General features: G+C 52.6%; 1 protein-coding gene across 2 annotated transcripts in view; it reads right to left on the reverse strand.

The window, feature by feature from the left end:
• GALNT14 (polypeptide N-acetylgalactosaminyltransferase 14) overlaps positions 1-19,517 on the reverse strand; it is a 215,586-nt gene that overhangs the window by 46,128 nt on the left and 149,941 nt on the right. For both annotated transcript variants that reach the window (XM_024731533.1, XM_024731534.1), the window contains exons 3-4: positions 8,425-8,523; positions 2,006-2,073 (exon numbers count right to left, since the gene is read on the reverse strand). In XM_024731533.1, coding sequence (XP_024587301.1) covers positions 2,006-2,073; positions 8,425-8,523 — 167 coding nt within the window. The remainder of the gene's footprint in view (positions 1-2,005; positions 2,074-8,424; positions 8,524-19,517) is intronic.

A 19,517-nucleotide genomic window follows, 5' to 3' on the forward strand; every position in this document is an offset into this window, starting at 1 on the left:
CTTGGCACGGTCACCTGGGGACACTTCTGCTTTTTTATAGATCATTCAAAGCATGATCAGAGTGCTATTCGCTTACGTGGGGCCTGATAAAAAGCCACTGGGAGGCCAGAGAATGGATGAGACAAATTTTGGAGTTTCCTTTCAGTTCATGGACTCAATACAGGAGACCCTATTTGTTAGGGGATCCGTCTGGTGTATCCCGTCACCCAGAGCTTGTTCAGCTCTCCACCATGCAGGGAAATGTGCTGGGATAGGCAAGAGACTCATCCTAGGCATGCACCCTGGGTCGCCCTGGCCTGCCTGCCTGCCCCAGCCCTCCTTGGCTCTGAACTCCACATCATAAGCTTTGATTTTGCTTCACTGGTTGGCCAACCTCAGCCTCTCTGCTTGGGTCTGGACTCTACAGAGTGACCACAAAGACTTAGAGGAGCTTCCTCAGAGCCAGGTGCTGTTCTAAGCGCTTCAAATATGTTAACACGTCCATCCTTATATAAACCATATATATCATCATTATCCCCATCTTACAGACAAGGAAACTGATGCGCACAGAGGTCAGTAATTTGCCCAAGGCACACAGCTAGTAAGTGAGTCAGTGACAGGTCTCAGACTTGAAGCCAGGCAGTTGGCTCCAGAGGCCATGCTCTAACCACTAAGCTATTCTGCTTCTAAGTGAATCCAGCAGCATTCCCGTCTCCAGCCTCAGTGCCAGCTACCTCCCAGCAGGACGAGTGTCTCCCCAGCTCCAACCCCTTTCTCACTAGGGAAGGGAGATCAGATCACTGAGTTGCAGAACTCAGGTCCGATCTGATTACCCTGGATCTGGTGTACAACCCACTCGTGCATGACTTCCAAGGTTCTGAGGCTGTGTCAGAGGTGTGGGTTTCCAGCCTTCCGACAGCAGACCCCAGTGTGGTAGTGGCTCCGACGCCCAGCTTCAGGCATCGGGGCTGGCGGGGAGAGACTCCACTCCTCTGGGACTCGGAGCTGTCCCCAGCGGCCGTCACCTGCTTCCCCTGGTTTGTCACTGGGAAGAAGCGGTTCTGCCTGCATGTGGCTGACTGCCTGCAGCGGTACCGCGGCCGGGATGACAGTGGCTGACTGCCTGCAGCGGTACTGCGGCCGGGATGACAGTGGCTGACTGCCTGCAGCGGTACCGCGGCCGGGATGACAGTGGCTGACTGCCTGCAGCGGTACCGTGGCTGGGATGACAGTGACTGACTGCCTGCAGCGGTACCGTGGCTGGGATGACAGTGGCTGAGTGCCTGCAGCGGTACCGCGGCTGGGATGACAGCTCCCGGAAGAGGAGCCGTACTTGAAGTGTAACAGTGCGTCTGCGATGATTGTACCCGACCGTCAAACTGAACACACCGGTGTCTGAAACCTCCCTCGTGCTTTTCTCGGGGAAAGTGGACTTGGACCGTGAATTTGCCTGGGACCCAGGTTCTTGGACAGGGTGACTAGCGGATGGTAATGACCAGTGGTTGGAAGGTTGGAAGGCAGCTGCTCACTGTGTCATGGCCAAGTGATGGGATGTCCCCAAGACTGAAGCCCCTCCCCATGAGTCCTGCCATGGGAATGAAAGGAAGAGGGTAGGTGGCCTCAGCTCAGGCTGATGGATTATCAGAGTATATGAGTGAGGAATCTCTAGTCATGGGCCCTGCTTCAGGGCTTGGGGTCTCTTTGAAGGTATGGGGTCTCTTCAAGTCCAGGAACGTAGGTTGGGGGCAGTGACACACATGCATACACACACCAAACCCATCAAGAATCTACTGAATTGATTTGGTTAGATCCTCAAAGACTCATGGCAGAGAACCCAAGAAGTTGTTTCTCAAATGTAAGGTTTTATGTACTCCTTGAGCCCCGCCTGGACACTCAATGTCTTCCAACCTACTATAAACCCAGGCTTCTTCCACCCCCAGGGAAGCAGTGGGCTCACCTCTGCTGGTTACACAGGGGCTGGGAACAGATATTTGTGTCCACAGCACAGGAGAGCGATAGTACTTACGGTCATTGCTGAAGTCATCGACTAATATGATTTCCTTGAGGAGATTCATAGGGGTGCGGTTTAATATGCTGTGAGATTGAAAGAGGAAAGATCATTATGACTTCCAGTGGCAAATACATGTATCAACCTGAGCTTTATTTTTTATTTTTTTTGCGGTACGCGGGCCTCCCACCGTTGTGGCCTCTCCCGTTGCAGAGCACAGGCTCCGGACGCGCAGGCTCAGCGGCCATGGCTCACGGGCCCAGCCGCTCTACGGCATGTGGGATCTTCCCGGACCAGGGCACGAACCCGCGTCCCCTGCATCGGCAGGCGGACTCTCAACCACGGCGCCATCAGGGAAGCCCTCAACCTGAGCTTTAAATAGACACCAGTGCGTTTGAAGAATAAAACTCAGAACAACTGAAAAACTTTGTCCAGTCACACTGCTCACTGTGAGCCACTGGGACACAACTCTGCTCTGTCTTAGTGAATGTCACCACCACCCACATAGCACCCAGAGATCCAGTGCCACCCTCAACGACCCTCCCTCTCCCCGAAATCCTGCATCACACCAGTGACCAAGATGTGCTGGTTTTCCTTGAAAAGTATCACTCAGATCACCTTCACCTCTTATACCTCCAACCTGATCCAACCTCTTTGGCCTGTTTTTTTTCAGTAGCCCGACCTGTCAGGCCATCCTCCTGTGACCTCCAGAGTGAGCTTTCTGAAGCATAGATCTGATCTCCGATCGTGTGACTTTCCTCACTAATGCAAGTGCATAGGTTGACAAAAGGCTCCCCACAATCTACACCCCAAACCCTCAGCAAGCTCTTCACGGCTTTTCCCGACCTGGAGCCAGCCCTCTTTCCAGACTCCTCGTGCCCAGTGCCTTTATCTGGAGACATCCTGCTTGTTACAACCGAGGGCCGTTCTCCTACCACTGCCACAGCGTGAAATGCCCCTCCTGTGCCACAAGGATCCATTCAAATGTCATTTCCTCTCTAGCGCCTTTCCAAGCCACTTAGTGAGAATGAACTGCTTCCTCCTCTGGGGTCCCTCAGCTGTTCGTATGTGAAGCTTCCTGCGGCTCTCACACCAGCCTGACTCCAAGGGCTGGTTTTGTTGGCCCATCAAAATGGCCACCTCCCCGGCGGTAGGGGCCGTGTCAAGCTACCGTCTGTACTGCCAGAGTCCAGCTGTGCCTTGGCCCATGACCATTCACTCCATTTAGTGCACACCTACTATGTGCTGGGCGCTGGGTGTATGATGAGGATCAAAGGAGATGTGAGCTCTGTGAGAAGCTTGTGGTCTAGGAGCTACTTACTACAGGCTGTGTAACCTTGGGCAGGTTGCTTTACTGCTCTGTGCAGTGAAGTATTCCCATCTGTGTAACAGGGATAATAATAGCACCTATCACTCACAGGGCTGTTGGGAGAATTAAAGGAGAACGTTTCTAAAACATTTAGCACAGTGTCTGCTGATAACAGTGATAAAAAGTGTAGCAAGTATTACTGTTCTGCTCATCAGTGGTGATTTTTGAATTGACTTCATTTCCTCTCCTGTGCTGTGGATCTGTACCCACAGGGCAAGGTTAGGTTTCTGGGTTCATTCTGGGTTTCAGGCCTGAGATGGTTGGATCCTGCTTCTCCTGAACATGCCAAACTGCACGGTTCCTCAGAAACATTCCCGGGCCACACCACCCACCGTGGGGCACCCAGCGCCCTGCGTGTATTGAGGACGGGCTTCAGATGGGCGCTGGCGGAGGCATGTGCGCACCTGAGCCCTGTTTCTGGTGAGCTGTCCTTTCTAAGCAGGATGCAGAGGCTTTCCAGGAGGAGAACTTCGCCTGGAGCTACCTTTATTCATGAAACCGTAGTTCTCACCATGGCAACTAGTGTGAGGGGGAGAGAGGAACCCCGACCCCAAGCCCTGAGCCCGCTGTTGGGAGGTGGGGACAGGGCGGGCAGGAGGTGGTGGGAGGGAACCCTCGCCACAATCATCCGAAAGGAAACACACCAAACCCAACAACCAGCCCTCTAATCAGAGTGGGATGGGGAGAGCGAGGCTGAGAGAGAGGAAAAAGTTGCTGGAAGAATACCCTCTAATGAGGTTTGATTACGGCTGTAGCTTCTGCACGCGATCTCCCCAAATCCCTGCCGGCTCTTTGAAATTCAAGAGTTGTCTTCTGTGAACATCAAAAGGTAAATCGCGTGCAGCTCTGTGCTGGTTGAACTGAGAGATGATTAGCGAATAAAAAATGTCCAGGGTTTAAAAAAGAAGAAAAAATGAAAAAGAATGAAATCGTCAGCGGTAAGTGCTAATTACACCATTTCCTAGTGACACCTGGCTGGTTTTTGCTCCTCTAAACAGAGCAATTGGAGTGATGGTAGGGGCACCGAAAAAGTGACTCGGGGCTGGGAGGGCCTGAGATGGGCAGGTGCTCTGGGCGCCTGGGGTGGCTGGAGAAGGAGGCAGGTCAAGTCCAGCCCAGGGGACCTGGCTCAGCCCAGATGGTCCCCCTGGGTCCTCTCTTCTGCACACCCCACCCTCATCCCCTGGACCCTGGTGGCTTCCATCTCCCTCCTTTGGTCTCACCAGTTCTCTGCCAGGACAGCTCACCAGTCCCTCTACAGCCAAGCCGACCCTCCCTTTCCTCCAGGGCCCGGCTTTTTCCTTGCTTCACCCCCACTGCACTGTTCTGAGCCCTTTCTTTTCACAGCCTCGCAGGGGAGTGAGTGCTCGCCTCATGGGCGCATCGGGGGTCACGCTCGTCCTGGGAATTATCCTAGAACTGAGTCTCCTATCCACAGCTCGCTCTCTGCCAGAGGGCGGCTGCCGGCAGCGTCTACACCTTCTGCCCGCCGCGCCCTAACCATGGGGCCCCCTGGAGCCCCCTGAGAGATGGCAGGTACAGCAGCGTGGGAGGCCAGGCAGCCTCTACCATCCACTACGATGTGATCCTGAGCAAGACACCGGGAAGGTCCCAGCCTTCATTTCCATCTGTAATTACATCTTCCTTGCAAAGGCAGGTGATGTTAACACTTGACCTACTTCACAGGTTATTGTGTGTATGAAATGAGGAAATGTATTTGAAATTGCTTTGAGAACTGCACGGGGCTATAGGCAGGCAGCGTTTACCAGACGTTCCATAACTACCGGTTGAATGAAGACCTGGGGCCGGTTGACAGTTGAGTTTAGTCGTTCTGGAGTCAGACCGACTTGGGTTCGAGTGCTGTGTCTGCGGATCTGCCATTCACTGCCCGGAGAGCTTCAGGAAGTACTGAACTGTCAGCACACTGCCTCAGCCACAGAAAAGGAGCTTAGCACCCTGCCTGGTGCCCAGCAGCTGCTCCCGGAATCTGAGGACTGACAATGATGGCGATACTGGTTCTCAACATGTGATCCCAGCACCAGCAGGATCAGTATCACCTGGGGACCTGTTAGAAATGCAAAGTCTTGGGCCCCACTCTAGACCTACTGAGTTGGAATACGTGGGGATGGGGCCCAAGAAACCATGTTTTAACGAGCCCTCCAGGGGATTCTGATGTCTGCTCAAGCTTGAGAGTCACAGCATCAGAACCCTGCTGCCTACCCAGGCTGGGGGTGCCTCATGGCACCTGCTGTCCCTACCCAGGCTCACTCTGTGCCAGGCGCCGTTCCAAGGCCTTCACCTACCTGAAGTCATTCCCTCCTCTCCACAATCAGGTGAGGCAGTTATTACCAGTATTCCTTGTTTGGCAGAAAAGGAAACTGAGGCAGAGAGGTGAAGGAGGTGCCCAAGGTCACACAGCTGGTAAGGGCAGAGTGGGCAAATCTGGCCCCAGGGTCCAATTTCTTAACCACCTGAATCTGAGAGACTTCTCCTCTAAATCTAGGCTATTAGCAAAAGCCACAGCAAGGAGATTCAAGATATAAACTGGCCAGTCAGCATGCTCCGGAGCCCCCCTGGGAGGCAGGGGGCCGGAGGATGCTCCAAAAGAAGGGGGCGGCCCTGGGCCTCACACAGGCACAGGGTCTCGTGGCAATACCAGTCAAGACAAACCATTCTTCAGGGCTTTTCTCAGTCCTTAGGTGAGAAAAGTCCCCGATCGCATCAAGGCTGTGACTCTCTCCCCCTCCCCGCATCACCCACTACATCGTGCCTCTGCCTGGCTCTGAGCGCCCCCATGTGTGCCTTCCCCCACCCCCCATCCCCGGCTAATGCAGGAGCTTGGGCAGGGATGGGCAGAGGGACCAAGGCCTGGCCAGGCGCTGCATGGGAGGGACGAGAGGGCAACTCGGTCCTTCCCAGTTCCTCGAGCATCCTTCCCTTGCCAGAGCCTGGCAGCAAAGCCATGAGAATTCTAGAAAGTTAAAGATGAAAAGACGCCTTAGAAAAGATCCTTTCATCAACAAAAGTGAGATAGGAAGTGGTCTTCATTCAATTCTCTCTCAGTGGCTAGCGATTTATTTGTGCAACAGGATAGGGAGTAAAAGGGAGGTACGGACTCCCAAGGCAAATGACACCTGGCCACGGAATTTCCTAGAAGTAATCTTCTTGCCTCCACCCCTAAAATTCACTTCCGCCCTGCCTGCTAATGATGTTACTGCCCGTCTGGTCATACCTGGCTCTCGGGCCCTAATTCTGATGTTTTCATTCATCACACTTGGGTCTGAGCCAGGCCCCTGGCTCACACTGAAGTTCCTGAGAGGCAGGAAAGAGGTCCTGAGCTCTCTCAGCAAAGCACCCAGCAGAACTGGGGGTACAGTCTGGCACTTCACGGCGCCTTCTGAAGAGCATCACGTCGATGGGCCCCAAGTCCCCTTCAGAGTGCAGGGCATCAGGGCCTTGGGGGAAGACAGAGGCGCTGGGGCTGCACCCCTACTGCTCCCCACTTCCACCCAGGAAGTCAGAAACCCGAATCCTGGCTCCTGTGCTTCCCAGCTCTGTGGACTTGGCCTCCGTTCACTACGTGCACCTGGACTTCACAAGGTTCTATGGGGCTCCAACTGAAGTGAGAAATAAAATGTGTTCTGTGGGGCTTCCCTGGTGGTACAGTGGTTGGGAGTCCACCTGCCGATGCAGGGGACACGGGTTCGTGCCCCGGTCCTGGAAGATCCCACATGCCGCGGAGCGGCTGGGCCCGTGAGCCATGGCTCCTGAGCCTGCGCGTCTGGAGCCTGTGCTCCGCAACGGGAGAGGCCACAACAATGAGAGGTCTGCGTACCGCAAAAAAAGCTCAGCATACATTTAACATGTTAATATTATTATCATAAAGTACCATTATTACTGTTATAAAGACACGGAGAAGCAGCAGGAAGAGAACGAGAAATATGTCTTAGAGCTGAGAGGGGTGAGTCTGAGGGCAGCAGCTGAAGTGCCCCTGAGAACAAAAACATAGTGTAAGGAAAGCATGGGGGACCTGGGGTCCCCACATTATAATGGCCCCCAAATGTTCCAGGGTAATGTCTTCTTGTGGGAAATGTGATAGAACTTGAAACATGAAAGACCTTTCTATCACCCTCTTTATAGATGTGGCTAATGACCTATCCAAGGTCACAAGGAAGTGGTAGGGTGGGGACTTGACCCAGGTCTTCAGACTCCAAGTTTGGTGCCGTTTTAGGTACCCCAGAGCCTCTTTTCTTTTCAGAGCTCACTAGCTGTGCAGATACAGGGATGGCTGCTCTGTGCCAGTACAGTCTCAGTCCTTTACCTGAATTAACCAAAGCAGCTCTTTGCCGTAGGACTAATTATTATGCCACAGGGAGGTTAGGTAAGACATGAATAAGATACAGGCCTTACCCGTCAGGAGTTCATTGAGGATTACATCTGGGAAAAATGCATTAAGTGCTAGAGTAGAGATGTGCAGAGAAGCAGCCCAGAAGAAGGCCCTGATGGGTGTGTGTGTGTGTGTGAGTGTGTGTGTGTGTGTGTGTGTGTGTGCGCGCGCGTGTGCGCATGTGTTGAGGGGGATGGAGGTGCGTGGCATCAGAAGACTCCTCCAAGGAGGAGAAGAGGTCAGCCTGGAAGGCAAGGAGTCTCTCTTGGATGCTCTTGGCAGACCCGAGTTCTAATCCCAGACTGATGCTGGGGGTGGAGGATGTACTCAGCCTCTCGGGGCCCCGGCTTCCTCATCAGCTGTGGAAATGAGAACTCATGTTCTAGAGGCAGTCTACGCAGTGGTTAAGGGCACGTGCTCTGGGACCAAGTCCTCTATGACTTCCAGTGACCTTCTATAAGTAACCCAATGCCTCAGGCCTCTATCTTTCCTCCTGTATAATGGGATAATAGCCGCCCTCATAGGAGCGTGAGGAGTGACTACTAGCAGATACATGTGGAGTGTCCTGAACAGTGCCTGGCAGGTACTTAGAAACACTTGAACTGGTCCCCCTCCCCACGTGGGCAGACATGCCCTCACCAAGCACCAGCCTGGAAGGCTGACAGACGGGAGAGCTCTTACCTGCGGATGGTTCTGAGCAGGGTGGAGCGGGCCTCGTTGTGGAAGGTGATGATGATGCTGGTGGGAGGGAGGTCCGCGCAGTACCCCAGCAGGGTGCATCTGGGGAAGGCAAGGCAGCGGGACAAGAAGACCTTTAGAGACGAAGCAGATCTCAAGGGCTGGAACCAAGGGCATCACTGGCGTGGACAGATGCCTGGTGTCTGGTGGGGCCCCCTCCAGCTGCACAGCACTGTGTAAGACCCCAGGGCCTCACCTGGCCCTACGGGGGAGCCCAGGAAGCTCCGAGAATGATTAGAGCTGAATCTCCCACCAACTCGGGGGAACTTGGGCTTGGAGTCGAATTAAGTTGACGTACAGAACATAAATGCGGGATTTGCCGCGTGCCTGGGTTACAGCACATAGTTCCTGGTAGCCACATAAGCCCACCCCCGAGCCTTGGGCTCTGCTGCCCAGTCTGTGTCCATCCCAGCCTGCCAAGGCCTCACTATGTTCTGGGCCAGCAGCTCCACCCCACCACACCACCCTGACCTCTGACTTCCGGCCGCACACACCGAAATCCTGCATATTTAAAGAGGCAGAGCCCTAAAACCCAGCATTCGTAGGAAAACCCCGTCTTGAAAAAGCATTCACTTCCCCATGTCCAGGATCATTTTGTATGACAATTACAGGTGGGGTAATATCAACTTAATACCTCACTGCAAGTGAAAATTGTAGCCCGCAGCCCGAAAATTACTATAATAATGGAAATAAACCCACCAAGTGAGGCTGGGGCCACCAGGGGCGATCCTGGGTAAATGCTGCCTCCTGTTTCTCGCTGTTCCAGGGGTATTAAACGAGGAAGTAAAGAACAGATGTTTGGTGAGTCAAACATTTCCTCTCCTTATTTTCTAATTTCTTCCTAGGCTTGGGGCTTTCTTGGGGCTTTTAACTTGGGGTCCAGAGACCCAAGGATGGACTTCAAGGAGGCTGTGAGCCCTCTGACATTGTTTGCAAACTTGTATACACAAATGTGTTTTTATTCTCTTCCCTGGGAAGATGGTTCATAGCTTTCAGTAGATTCTCAAAGAAGTCTGTGGCCTGAAACACTGAAGAACCTCAATCCTAGGCCAATGGGCATGACGACCCTTTGGCCTCCCTAATAATTCTGAACACTTTTTCCTACAAGAGCAAACCCTGAATAAGAGGACTTACATAGACAGGCAGGGCTGTTGTGCTCAGGACCTGAGTACAGACTGGGATGGGTCAGCCACAAGGAGCCAAGAATTGGGAAAGGAAGGCCCCAGGAGAAGAGACAGTGGAAAGGCTGGTCATGACCTTCAGACCTGCCTGTGCTCCCCCCACAGAGACAACTTCTCACCACATCACGTCAGCTCCACCTACTAATAAATCCCCACCCCCTGAACCCACCTCTCCTTTCTAGTCCCCACGGGCCCAGCTCAGAGAGTCTTTACTCCTCTGGGGGATTCCTGCGGCAGTTTCCTGACCAGTCATCTTGCCTCCACCCTCTGTCCCTGCCAGTCATGTCCAGTCTACCACAAAGCTCTGCCCAGGTGTTCCTCTGGCCTGAAGCCTTCAGTGGCTCCTGATACAGAAAGTCCAAACTCCCTATCACAGCCTTCAAGACCTTCCACAATTGCAACTTCATATGCTGCCATAACTTTCTGCCGCTGCTCTCACTATTACCTCTGCATGGAGCAGTGTCCTTTCTCTTTTCTCCACCTGCTGAACGCCTACTCATCCTTCAAGATCCAGAGCAAATATCTCTTGTCTGCAAAGGCGTTCCATACTCCCCCAGATAGGTAATGACCTGTGCTTTGTGCTCCCCAAATTTTGTACATATCTCTCTCCTGGCACTTCTCAAGATGGACTATCTCCCCCACTTGACTATGAGTTCCTCTAGGGAAGGACCCTTGTCTATCTCCATGTCCCTAGAACAAGAGATAAGTATATCAGATGCCCATTCATGGAGAAAGAGAGAAAGAAATTCAGGAAATGCATTCCTAGGTCAGCTGATGACTTAGCCTTTTATGCTTTTAAAAGGGGAGGTATATAGTTCTGTCCCTCACTGAATCAGGGCTAGCTTATAGGACTAATAGAAAATGATGGAAGTGACAGTATGTGACTTCTAAGGCTAAATCATAAAAGCGCCGAAGACTCTGCCTTGGCCACTTGGAGGGAAGCCAGCTGCCATGCTGTGAGGACACTCAAGCAGCCCTGTGGAGTGACGCTGACGTGTGTTGGAACTAAGGTCTCCTGCCCACAGCCGGCACCAACTTGCCAGACACAGGAACGAGCTCCTCTGGAAGTGGGTCCACCAGCTCTAGTCAAGCCTCCAGATGATGGCGGCTCTAGCAGCTCCAAGCCTGAACTGCCCAGCCAAGATGTTCTGAACTCCTACCTCACAGAGACCATAAGGACAATCAATGATTCCTGTTGTTTTAAGCCACTAAAGTTTGGGGGTGATTTGTTGTTCATTAAATAACCATTATAAAAGAGGAGGAAAATGCCTTGAAATGGCCCCTAGTGAGAAGAGGCCTTGGACTTGCCTACCTTTGGATTCAGACCTGAGTCTAAGCTGGGAGCAGTGGGGAGGGAGGAGGGCAGGGGGCTGGCAGAGGTGGACTTGGGGCGGGGGGGTCCCTCGATTGGTGTGCTGCAGGGTCCATGGCGGGCAAGGAGGGGCTGGGAGGGACCCAGGCAGAGGGGTAGGCGGCAGTGAGCATTGTCAGCACCAAGAGGAATGAGGGGAATGTCAGGGAGTGGAAGGATAATCATCTGTCTCCTTATAGGAAGGCGATAAAGCAGAGAAGTTGGCAGAACCTCCCTGTCTCCATCAGAGACGGGGAGAGAAGACAGACGAGCATGATGACTGAGAAGGCCGTGCTGCCAGGGCTGCGCTGAGGGTCAGGCCTGGGCACCGCGCTGGAGACGGCGTCCCATTCCACACCCTGGGCGGTGATGGGATCCCAAATCCCAGCTTTTATGAGGTAAGCTATTCGGGGGCAAGTTGGTGCAGGAGGTACTGCGAGTTACCCGCTTAGAGAGCTTTTGGGGACGGGGCTCCTTTTCCTGCCTCGGAGGCATCCAGCTGGGAGGCAGGAGTATGGCCGCACAGTGACGCAGCAGCATGCATGTGGCGCTGGGAGAGCAGAGGGAAGCGGACCTCTGCCCGGGGGCGGGGTGAATGTGAAGAAGGCTTCATGGAGGAGGAGGTGCTGGATCTCACAGGGTGAGATAGGGATAGATGGACGCGAACAGGGCACAGCATCCCCCTCACAGCATGGCTCTGGACCCGCAGGCCGGATGCCCAGTGAGGCAGTTGGCAGAATACTGGCCCAGGGGTCTGGATACCACTGACCAGCTGCGAGACGGTGGGTGAACCACCCACCTCTGCAGGCTGCTGTCTGTTCATCTGTAAAACAGAGCTTGGGCCCAAGGCTCTCCTGCTAAATGTTCCCAGAGCATCAGTAATCGGAAGCTTTGATCGTAGCTGACGTGCAATAAGCATGGTTGATTTGAACGAAAGGCCGTGAAGGCCACCCTGCAGCTGAGGCTCAACTGTGCGGCTGGACATCCACATTCACTTTTCCAAGACTCAGTATCTTCATCTGGAAAGTGGAGACAGCAACTTTTAACTTGTAGATTTTTCCCCTAAATTATTAATATGTTAGGTAATAACAGATGCTTGACAAATAGTGACTATCATTACTATTATTATTATTTTTCTTTTTGCGGTACGCAAGCCTCTCCCCGCTGTGGCCTCTCCCGTTGCGGAGCACAGGCTCCGGACGCGCAGGCTCAGCGGCCATGCCTCACGGGCCCGGCCGCTCCGCGGCATGTGGGATCCTCCCGGACTGAGGCACGAACCCGTGCCCCCTGCATCGGCAGGCGGACTCTCAACCACTGCGCCACCGGGGAAGCCCTATCATTATTTTTAACATCACGTTTAAATCTGCAGACTCCTCCTCCCGCTGGGTGGAGCCAGATCTCGTACAGGCTGGAGAGGCATCCTTAGTGAGTGGTTGTGCCCTGTCTGACAGCGGGTGAGGGGCACTGGGAGGCAAGAGGCGGTAAAGAGAGCAAAGAGAGCATCAGTGTTAGAGAAAGGAACCTGGGCTGTGACGTCAATGTGAATCCTGTGCCCCCGGGCACGTCCTTTACCTTCTCTGAGCCTCGGTGTTGTCACCTGTAAACTGAGGACAAATACCTCCCTTTCAGGCTTGTCTGTGGAGATTGCAGAGAATACAGGCAAAACACGTGGTGTTTCATAGCTGCTGAGTAAATGGTGGTGAGAATTATTATCGTAATAGTAATATTGCCTCCAGGCAATGTTCAATGCTTTTGGACAGGAACTACAAACTCAGAGTTCAGCCAAGGAAGGAAGGGGCTTGGAGGTGACCCAGTCCAACCTCCTAAAGTGGGCAGAACTTGGCCCAACAGGCATTCATTGGCGCCTGGGCTGCTTTGCTCCTGGGGCTCAGCCCCCTCCAGCCTCCTGCTCCTGCAGGATAAAGGACAGGGGCTCTTCCTCGAGGCTAGGCAGAAATCCCATAAGCGCCTCCTGTGTGCACAGGCCCAAGGGAGGGCAGGCCGGCAGGAGGCGGTGCATCACAGCTCTGAGGAACGGGCATCCCGGCTCCCGGCTCCCGGCACTCAGCACCGTCTTCCTCCTGCCCCTGCTCTCAGCTCATGGTGCCTGGACTCATCCTCCGTCTCCTCGGACCCTCACAGCAGCCTCTGAGAACCTCTACTCCACAGATGAGAGCAACTGCGGCTCAGGATCTCACTCAAGCTCACACACCTGGTGAGCGGCCGAGATGAGCTGCGTCCAGGTTCCGTGACTTCTAATGTGGTAGTTGTCCCTAGCATCCACTGTGAACTCAACCTGGTTAAGGCACAGGAGCCCAAGGGGACAGGGCCCACCTCCCCAAGCCCTGCGCATGAGCCACCTGCCCTTCAAGGCCCAGGGGGGCTGCAGTCCCGCTTGGACGCGAGCCCTGGGCACTGACAGCAACAAGGCCAAGGGGCCAGGAAAAATCCTTAAAACAGGCCACCGTGGGGACTCAGAATGTGCGTGGGCTTCCTGTGAGAGGATCTAAAAGATTCATCAAACGGCAAGATCTATTAGGGGCATCAGGGAAACGGAAAAAGCTGCCAACACTGAGATCTGGCGCCGGCAGATGGACGAGAAACATGTTTGTAATTTATTAAAGATTCAGGGGTTTTACTGGAGAGAAGAGCTAGCAAGCAGGAAAGATGGGTGTGAGGGTGCAACCAGCAGGAAGGGCGGGACCACCGCTGTGTGCAGAGACAGATGCCAGCCCTGGGCTGCCGTCCTGATCGCCACAGCAGCTCCTGCATGATGCGCGCTCCTCTGAGCTGCTTCTCCACCTGTAGTTTCCTTGTTGACGTTTCATTTCTTAAAGAAAGATTCAACTGACTTAATTTCTCCAAGTTCAGGTGGGCCTCACAGTGCTTCCTAACCATCCACTTCTTGAGTGTTCAGTGTCATTTATTGTCTGAGGATGCTTCCAGAGAGGTGTTCTGAGATGCTAACCCCTGGCACGGGGTCACAGCTTCCTCTTCCATCTCTATTCCATCTCTCCACCAGCCAATCGCTGCTCTGCTGCCTACCCCGCCTCATCCCTGCACCTGAACAGGTGCCAAGCGCGGATTTAGAAACACCCCAAGTGAGGATGGCCGTCAGTTATCACGGAACTGCAATGCTGTGCACGTGCCTTTTATTTACTGCACAAGCTCATTAAACTGGCAGCAGCCCGTAAACAGAGTGTTATGATGATCACCACCCCCATTTAGCACTGGGCAGCAGGGAGAAAAGATGAGGTCATAAATCAGAAACATTTGGGGGCTTCCCTGGTGGCGCAGTGGTTGAGAGTCCGCCTGCCGATGCAGGGGACGCGGGTTCGTGCCCCGGTCCGGGAAGATCCCACGTGCCGCGGAGCGGCTGGGCCCGTGAGCCACGGCCGCTGAGCCTGCGCGTCCGGAGCCTGTGCTCCGCGACGGGAGAGGACACAACAGTGAGAGGCCCGCGTACCGCAAAAAAAAAAAAATTAGAAACATTTGGGATTTTATTCTCGAGTGTGAAAACAGGAGGGAGTGATGGAGAGGCAGACCCAGTGACTTGGAAGCAGAGAGTACAGCATAATAATTATCCCTAAAATGTCCAGAACTGACAATGGCTCTGTGTCTAGGAGGCAAACTCTCGAAGCGGGGCTCTGGCACCCCAGAGGGGAGGCTGAGGGCAGTTAGAGAAAGGGGAAAGGTCACGCAAATATGCAGCATGACACAGTGGAAATCAGGCCTGGGGTGGGACACACTGGGCCAACCCTTTGCCACTTGGGAGCTGGGCAGTGACTTCCTTGATGAAATTATCCACACCTCAGGGAAGGTTTTTTTTAACATCGTTATTGGAGTATAATTGCTTTACAATGGTGTGTTAGTTTCCGCTTTATAACAAAGTGAATCAGTTACACACATACACATGTTCCCATACGACTACTTAGTGACCCCTGCTGCCAGGCGCTGTCCTGAGCACCTCGCATATTTAAGGTTCACAGATAGCCCTTTGGGAGGGTGCACCGTTTAATGGATTCACTCAGGAGAAGACTGGGGCGCAGGGAGGTTAAGTAACTCACTGCAGCTAGTGAGCCCAGGCCTGCTGCATATCCTTGTCACCAAGCCACCACCTCTCCGTGCCAGCACCATTCCAGGCATCAGGGTATCCCTAGCTGCCGTCTGTCCCCTAGGTGCATTATGGGCCCTGCACACCATGTGGACCCCTGGGCTCACACTCGATCACCACCCCCAAGGAGCAGCTTCTACCAAGCTCTAGAACCCAGCAGGGAGGGACAGGCTGCCTGCCGCTCCTGGGTAGTGACAGAAAGACTGGGACACTGCTGGCTGAGCCGCCACAGGAACATCCTAACAGGGGCTCCCACTTACGCCCAGATGGAGCCTGAAAGGGTGGGCACAGGGTGATTTCAACGAGGCCCTGGGAGGCGCGTGAACCTGTTTTTAAGCAGAAAGCTGCAGTTTGTCTCTCCGATTCCCACAGGTCCAGAGCCCGCTCCAGAGGCCAGACCAGACATAGAAAACGAAGGGGTTATCTTCTCCACGTGTGCCATTTGCCTGAACTCTACATCTGCAAAGGCCAAGGGAAACAGGCATAAGCTGTGAAGCGGGGGTACGTAGGGCTAGTTTCCTGGGAGAACACTGTCCCCAAGGCAGTGACCACCTGGATTCCCTGCAGGTGGGTGGCACAGCCTTTCCTTGGTCCCCGCTTCCGTCTCTGTCCCCCTGTGTCCTCCACTATAGCCCAGAAGAGGTCCCAGGGAGACCACATCTCCTCCCCATTTTCCTGCCACCAACACCCCCCCCAAAGCTGAAGTGTGTGAGGAAGAAAGGACGAGAGGGGAAAAGCTCTTGGCCCAGTGACCTTTCCAGAGTGTCAGCTCCCTCAGGACAGGGACCGAGAATACCTAATACATTTCCCAGCTCAGTTCTGTGCAAGGAAGCCTGCTCTCAGCTATGCGGAAAAGGAAGATGACTGAAAACTATAAAACGCCAAATCTGTAATTGACCCCTAGGTCCAAACTTGACTCTTTAGAGGAGAAAAACACGAGCAGTATAAAAAGTATGACAGCTGTAAAACCAGAAATTCCTTTTAATCTCATTTCATGGGCAACACTATACACTGTAAGGCATGAAATTTTTAGTTCGTGTCAACTTCACTGGGATTTCACATGCAGATTAATTGGTTCATCCACATAAACATATACTGCTCCTACTTCTTGCCTCAAGTCACCCTCACTTAGCGTTATGGAAATCCTGCGTCTCATAAAAGACACTTAAGATAACAGGGAGATCTGCTATTCCATGACACGGCTACATTTTGAATTGCTGAGCATGTTATTTTTCTTTTAAAGACTGTTTTCTGATGTGGACCATTTTTTAAACGTCTTTATCGAATTTGTTACACTACTGCTTCTGTTTTACGTTTTGGCTTTTTGGCCGCAAGGCACGTGGGATCTTAGCTCCCCGACCAGGGATCGAACCCGCACCCCCTGCGCTGGAAGGTGAAGTCTTAACCACTGGACTGTCAGGGAAGTCCCCGCTGAGCATGTTATTAAATTCTAGTATCCTGGGAAGGGGATAAGTGGGCCAGGGCAGGGAATTGAACTGCTTAGGAACTTGGTTGAGCTCTTGGTGGGCAGATGAAGGCCCCCAGCACCCACCTCCTTGTGTAATCTCTTAGCCTTGAGTGTGGACTAAACCTGGTGTCTTGCTTCTAAGGAACAGACTACAGCTAAAGTGATGGGATGTCACATTTGTGATTAGGTCACAAAAGACAGTGACTTCCATCTTTTTCGCTTGTATGTTTTGCTGAAGCAAGCTGCCATGATGGGGAGCCCCACATGGCAAAGCACTGAAAGCGGCCTCTGGTCCATAGCCTGTGAGGGACTGAATCCTGCCAACAACCATGTCAGTGAACTTGGAAGAGAGTTCCCCCTGAGACGTGCCCTGAGATGCCTGCAACCCCAGCTGACACCTTGAACACTGCCTGTGAGAGACCCTGAAGGAAAGGACCCATCTTGGCCATGCCTGAATTCCTGACCCACAGAAACTGTGAGATGATAAACATTATTTTAAGCCACTAAGTTTCATGGTAATTTGTTATGCAGCAACAGACCCTTAGCTCCTGAAAACCCGAGTCCACCAGGATTTCTCACTGCCCTGGGGTCAAAGGTAAATTCTCTCGGGTACTTGGTGGAAGAGCTATGCAAAGGCATCACGGTTCTCCCAGCGCAGAGCTCCAGAGCTCCCACTTCATTCATGCTCTGTTGGCATCAAGATGTTGCTAGGTATAGGATTCCTGTGGCCACAACGTACAGAGGGAAGTTCTTCAGGGGTACCTTTGGGGTTTGTTCCAGTCTTTAAAGATTCAGCTCCCTTAGGGCTTCTTAATATGAATCAAACACATAGAAAATTGTTGAGAGACTCTCTTCTCACTTCTCCCGTGGATGGTGCATAACTAGTACCCTTCCACACGCACAGAGGAGAAGTTAATTCATCTCATATAATGGATGTCATAGGGCTTTAAGGCTTGATTCACTTGAAGAAGTCCAGTAAAGAAAGGCTGACCTAGATGGTAACACAGACATCCCTCCACTCCATGAACACGAGGCCATTTGGCAGAGCCCTTGGTCTCAGGCTGGGCCTATTTAGGCCAACAAATGCATTCCCTGTACCAACCATCACCATGTTCTTGGTTGAATCTATCTGTCAGGCCAGCTCGGGGTCTGCAGTTCACTTCTTGCTCCTCGGAGAACCCTCTGGTTTTCTTAGCCACCTACTTCCAGTAGCATCACATTTCTAAGACAACCTACATCTTGACAATTCTAGGGCACTTCCACCATCGTTATTAATTGCAGGCTCCGCAAGCTCATCTTCCTGGCGATGTACCAATGCCCCAAGGGTTCTTGCTGACATGCTGCAAAGCTAACTGGAGAGCGGTACACTAGGATGGAAGGGGCCATGTTGTCTGGAGGCCGCCAAAGCCTCAGTCTCTGCCACTCTTTCGCAGCCCAGAGTAGCTGGGAGACCTTCCCCTCTCTGGCTCCATACAAACTCCTGGGCTGCTGCAATACTGGACTGGAATGGGCCACAGAGCTCCCCTGGTTCGTCAGTCCCTACATTGTGAGCTGCTGGACTGCATCTCCAGGAGAAGCTTACGCATGCTCTGAATAAAGTCTACAGGAGTCAAGTAAGTTTGGCACATGAGAAATACCGGGAAACTACTAGATTAACTTTTTGGTGATCCACCCACGCACGCGAACACGTTAAAGGTTCTGAGACTTGCGCTAGCGCCCTGTTTACCGAGCTTTGACCTCAAACCCTGCCCTAAGATCCTTCACATAGCATGGGAACTCACATATTCACAGGATATATATATATTGTATCAAGCCTACCACTTAACATCCTACCAAAAACAGAATTTTGTAACACACAGGTTTTAAAAGCATTGCTTCCAGCTCCCTCCTTTTTTAAAGATGTGCAAACTGAGGCCCAGAACGGTGAGCAAACTGACCTGTCACGTTCACCCTGCTTGGCAGTGGCCAAGCTAAGATCTCCTAGTTCTTGGCTATTGAACTTGCTACTTCCTTAAAGCACTCAGGCTTGGGGGGCCCTGTCGGATGGTTTAGAGAAGCCCCAGGCCCCAGTCCACATAGGGTTACTGGCCACCTCTGCTTTCCAGTGCCCTTTTACCCCCTCAAAATATTCCCACCAAGGTCCCTATTACTTCTCTATGTTGCTAAATCTAATAGAAAATTTTCAGTCTTTTCCTTGCTTGTCATCTCTGTAGTAGTTAATATTGAGGGTCATACATCTCATTAAATGTTTGGATCTTGCCCTTGGCTTTGGTAGAATCACCCTAGCATGGTTCTCCTCTTCTTAGGCTGTTTCTTGGTTTTCCTTTTCTTTCCCTCCTCTTAAATTCTGGTGCTCCTTTCGAAAATTCTCTCCTAAGCCATTCTCTCCTCAGTCTTCCTTCCCTCTAGATTATTTTACTTGTTTCCAAGCCTTCAATTTCCCATCTGTTTGCTGATGATCCCAACCCTAACCTTAATCTGATGAGCATCTTCTCTTGGATGTCCCCACGAGATGACCTCTTCAGCCACCCTCTGCCTCTCATACTTCGCCCAAGCCTGCCGACCCTTCCGTGTTCCCCAGCTCACCATCTACCATGTGCCCAAACCCAAGAGGTATTCTCGAATCCTGCCTCTCCGTCCCTGACACCAGCCTCCCTAAACCTAGTCCTATCAATCCTTCTTACGTATCTCTCAATCTGGCTGTTTCTCTCTATTCCCATCATGTCTTTGCTGGATTACTGCAGCCGCTTCCTAGCTGGCTTTATCCCCTTCCAATCTCTCCTGCATGCTGCAGCTACAATGATCATTCCAAACTGCAAATTTTTAACATGTTTCAACACTGCCCAACTGCTCACAAAATAAAGTTGAAACCCCTAATCACCGCTTACCATCCTCGGTGACCCGGCATCACCTGTGACTCCT

Source organism: Neophocaena asiaeorientalis, unplaced genomic scaffold, assembly GCF_003031525.2.
Source record: "Neophocaena asiaeorientalis asiaeorientalis breed wild unplaced genomic scaffold, Neophocaena_asiaeorientalis_V1.1 scaffold689, whole genome shotgun sequence".
Taxonomy (NCBI): domain Eukaryota; kingdom Metazoa; phylum Chordata; class Mammalia; order Artiodactyla; family Phocoenidae; genus Neophocaena; species Neophocaena asiaeorientalis.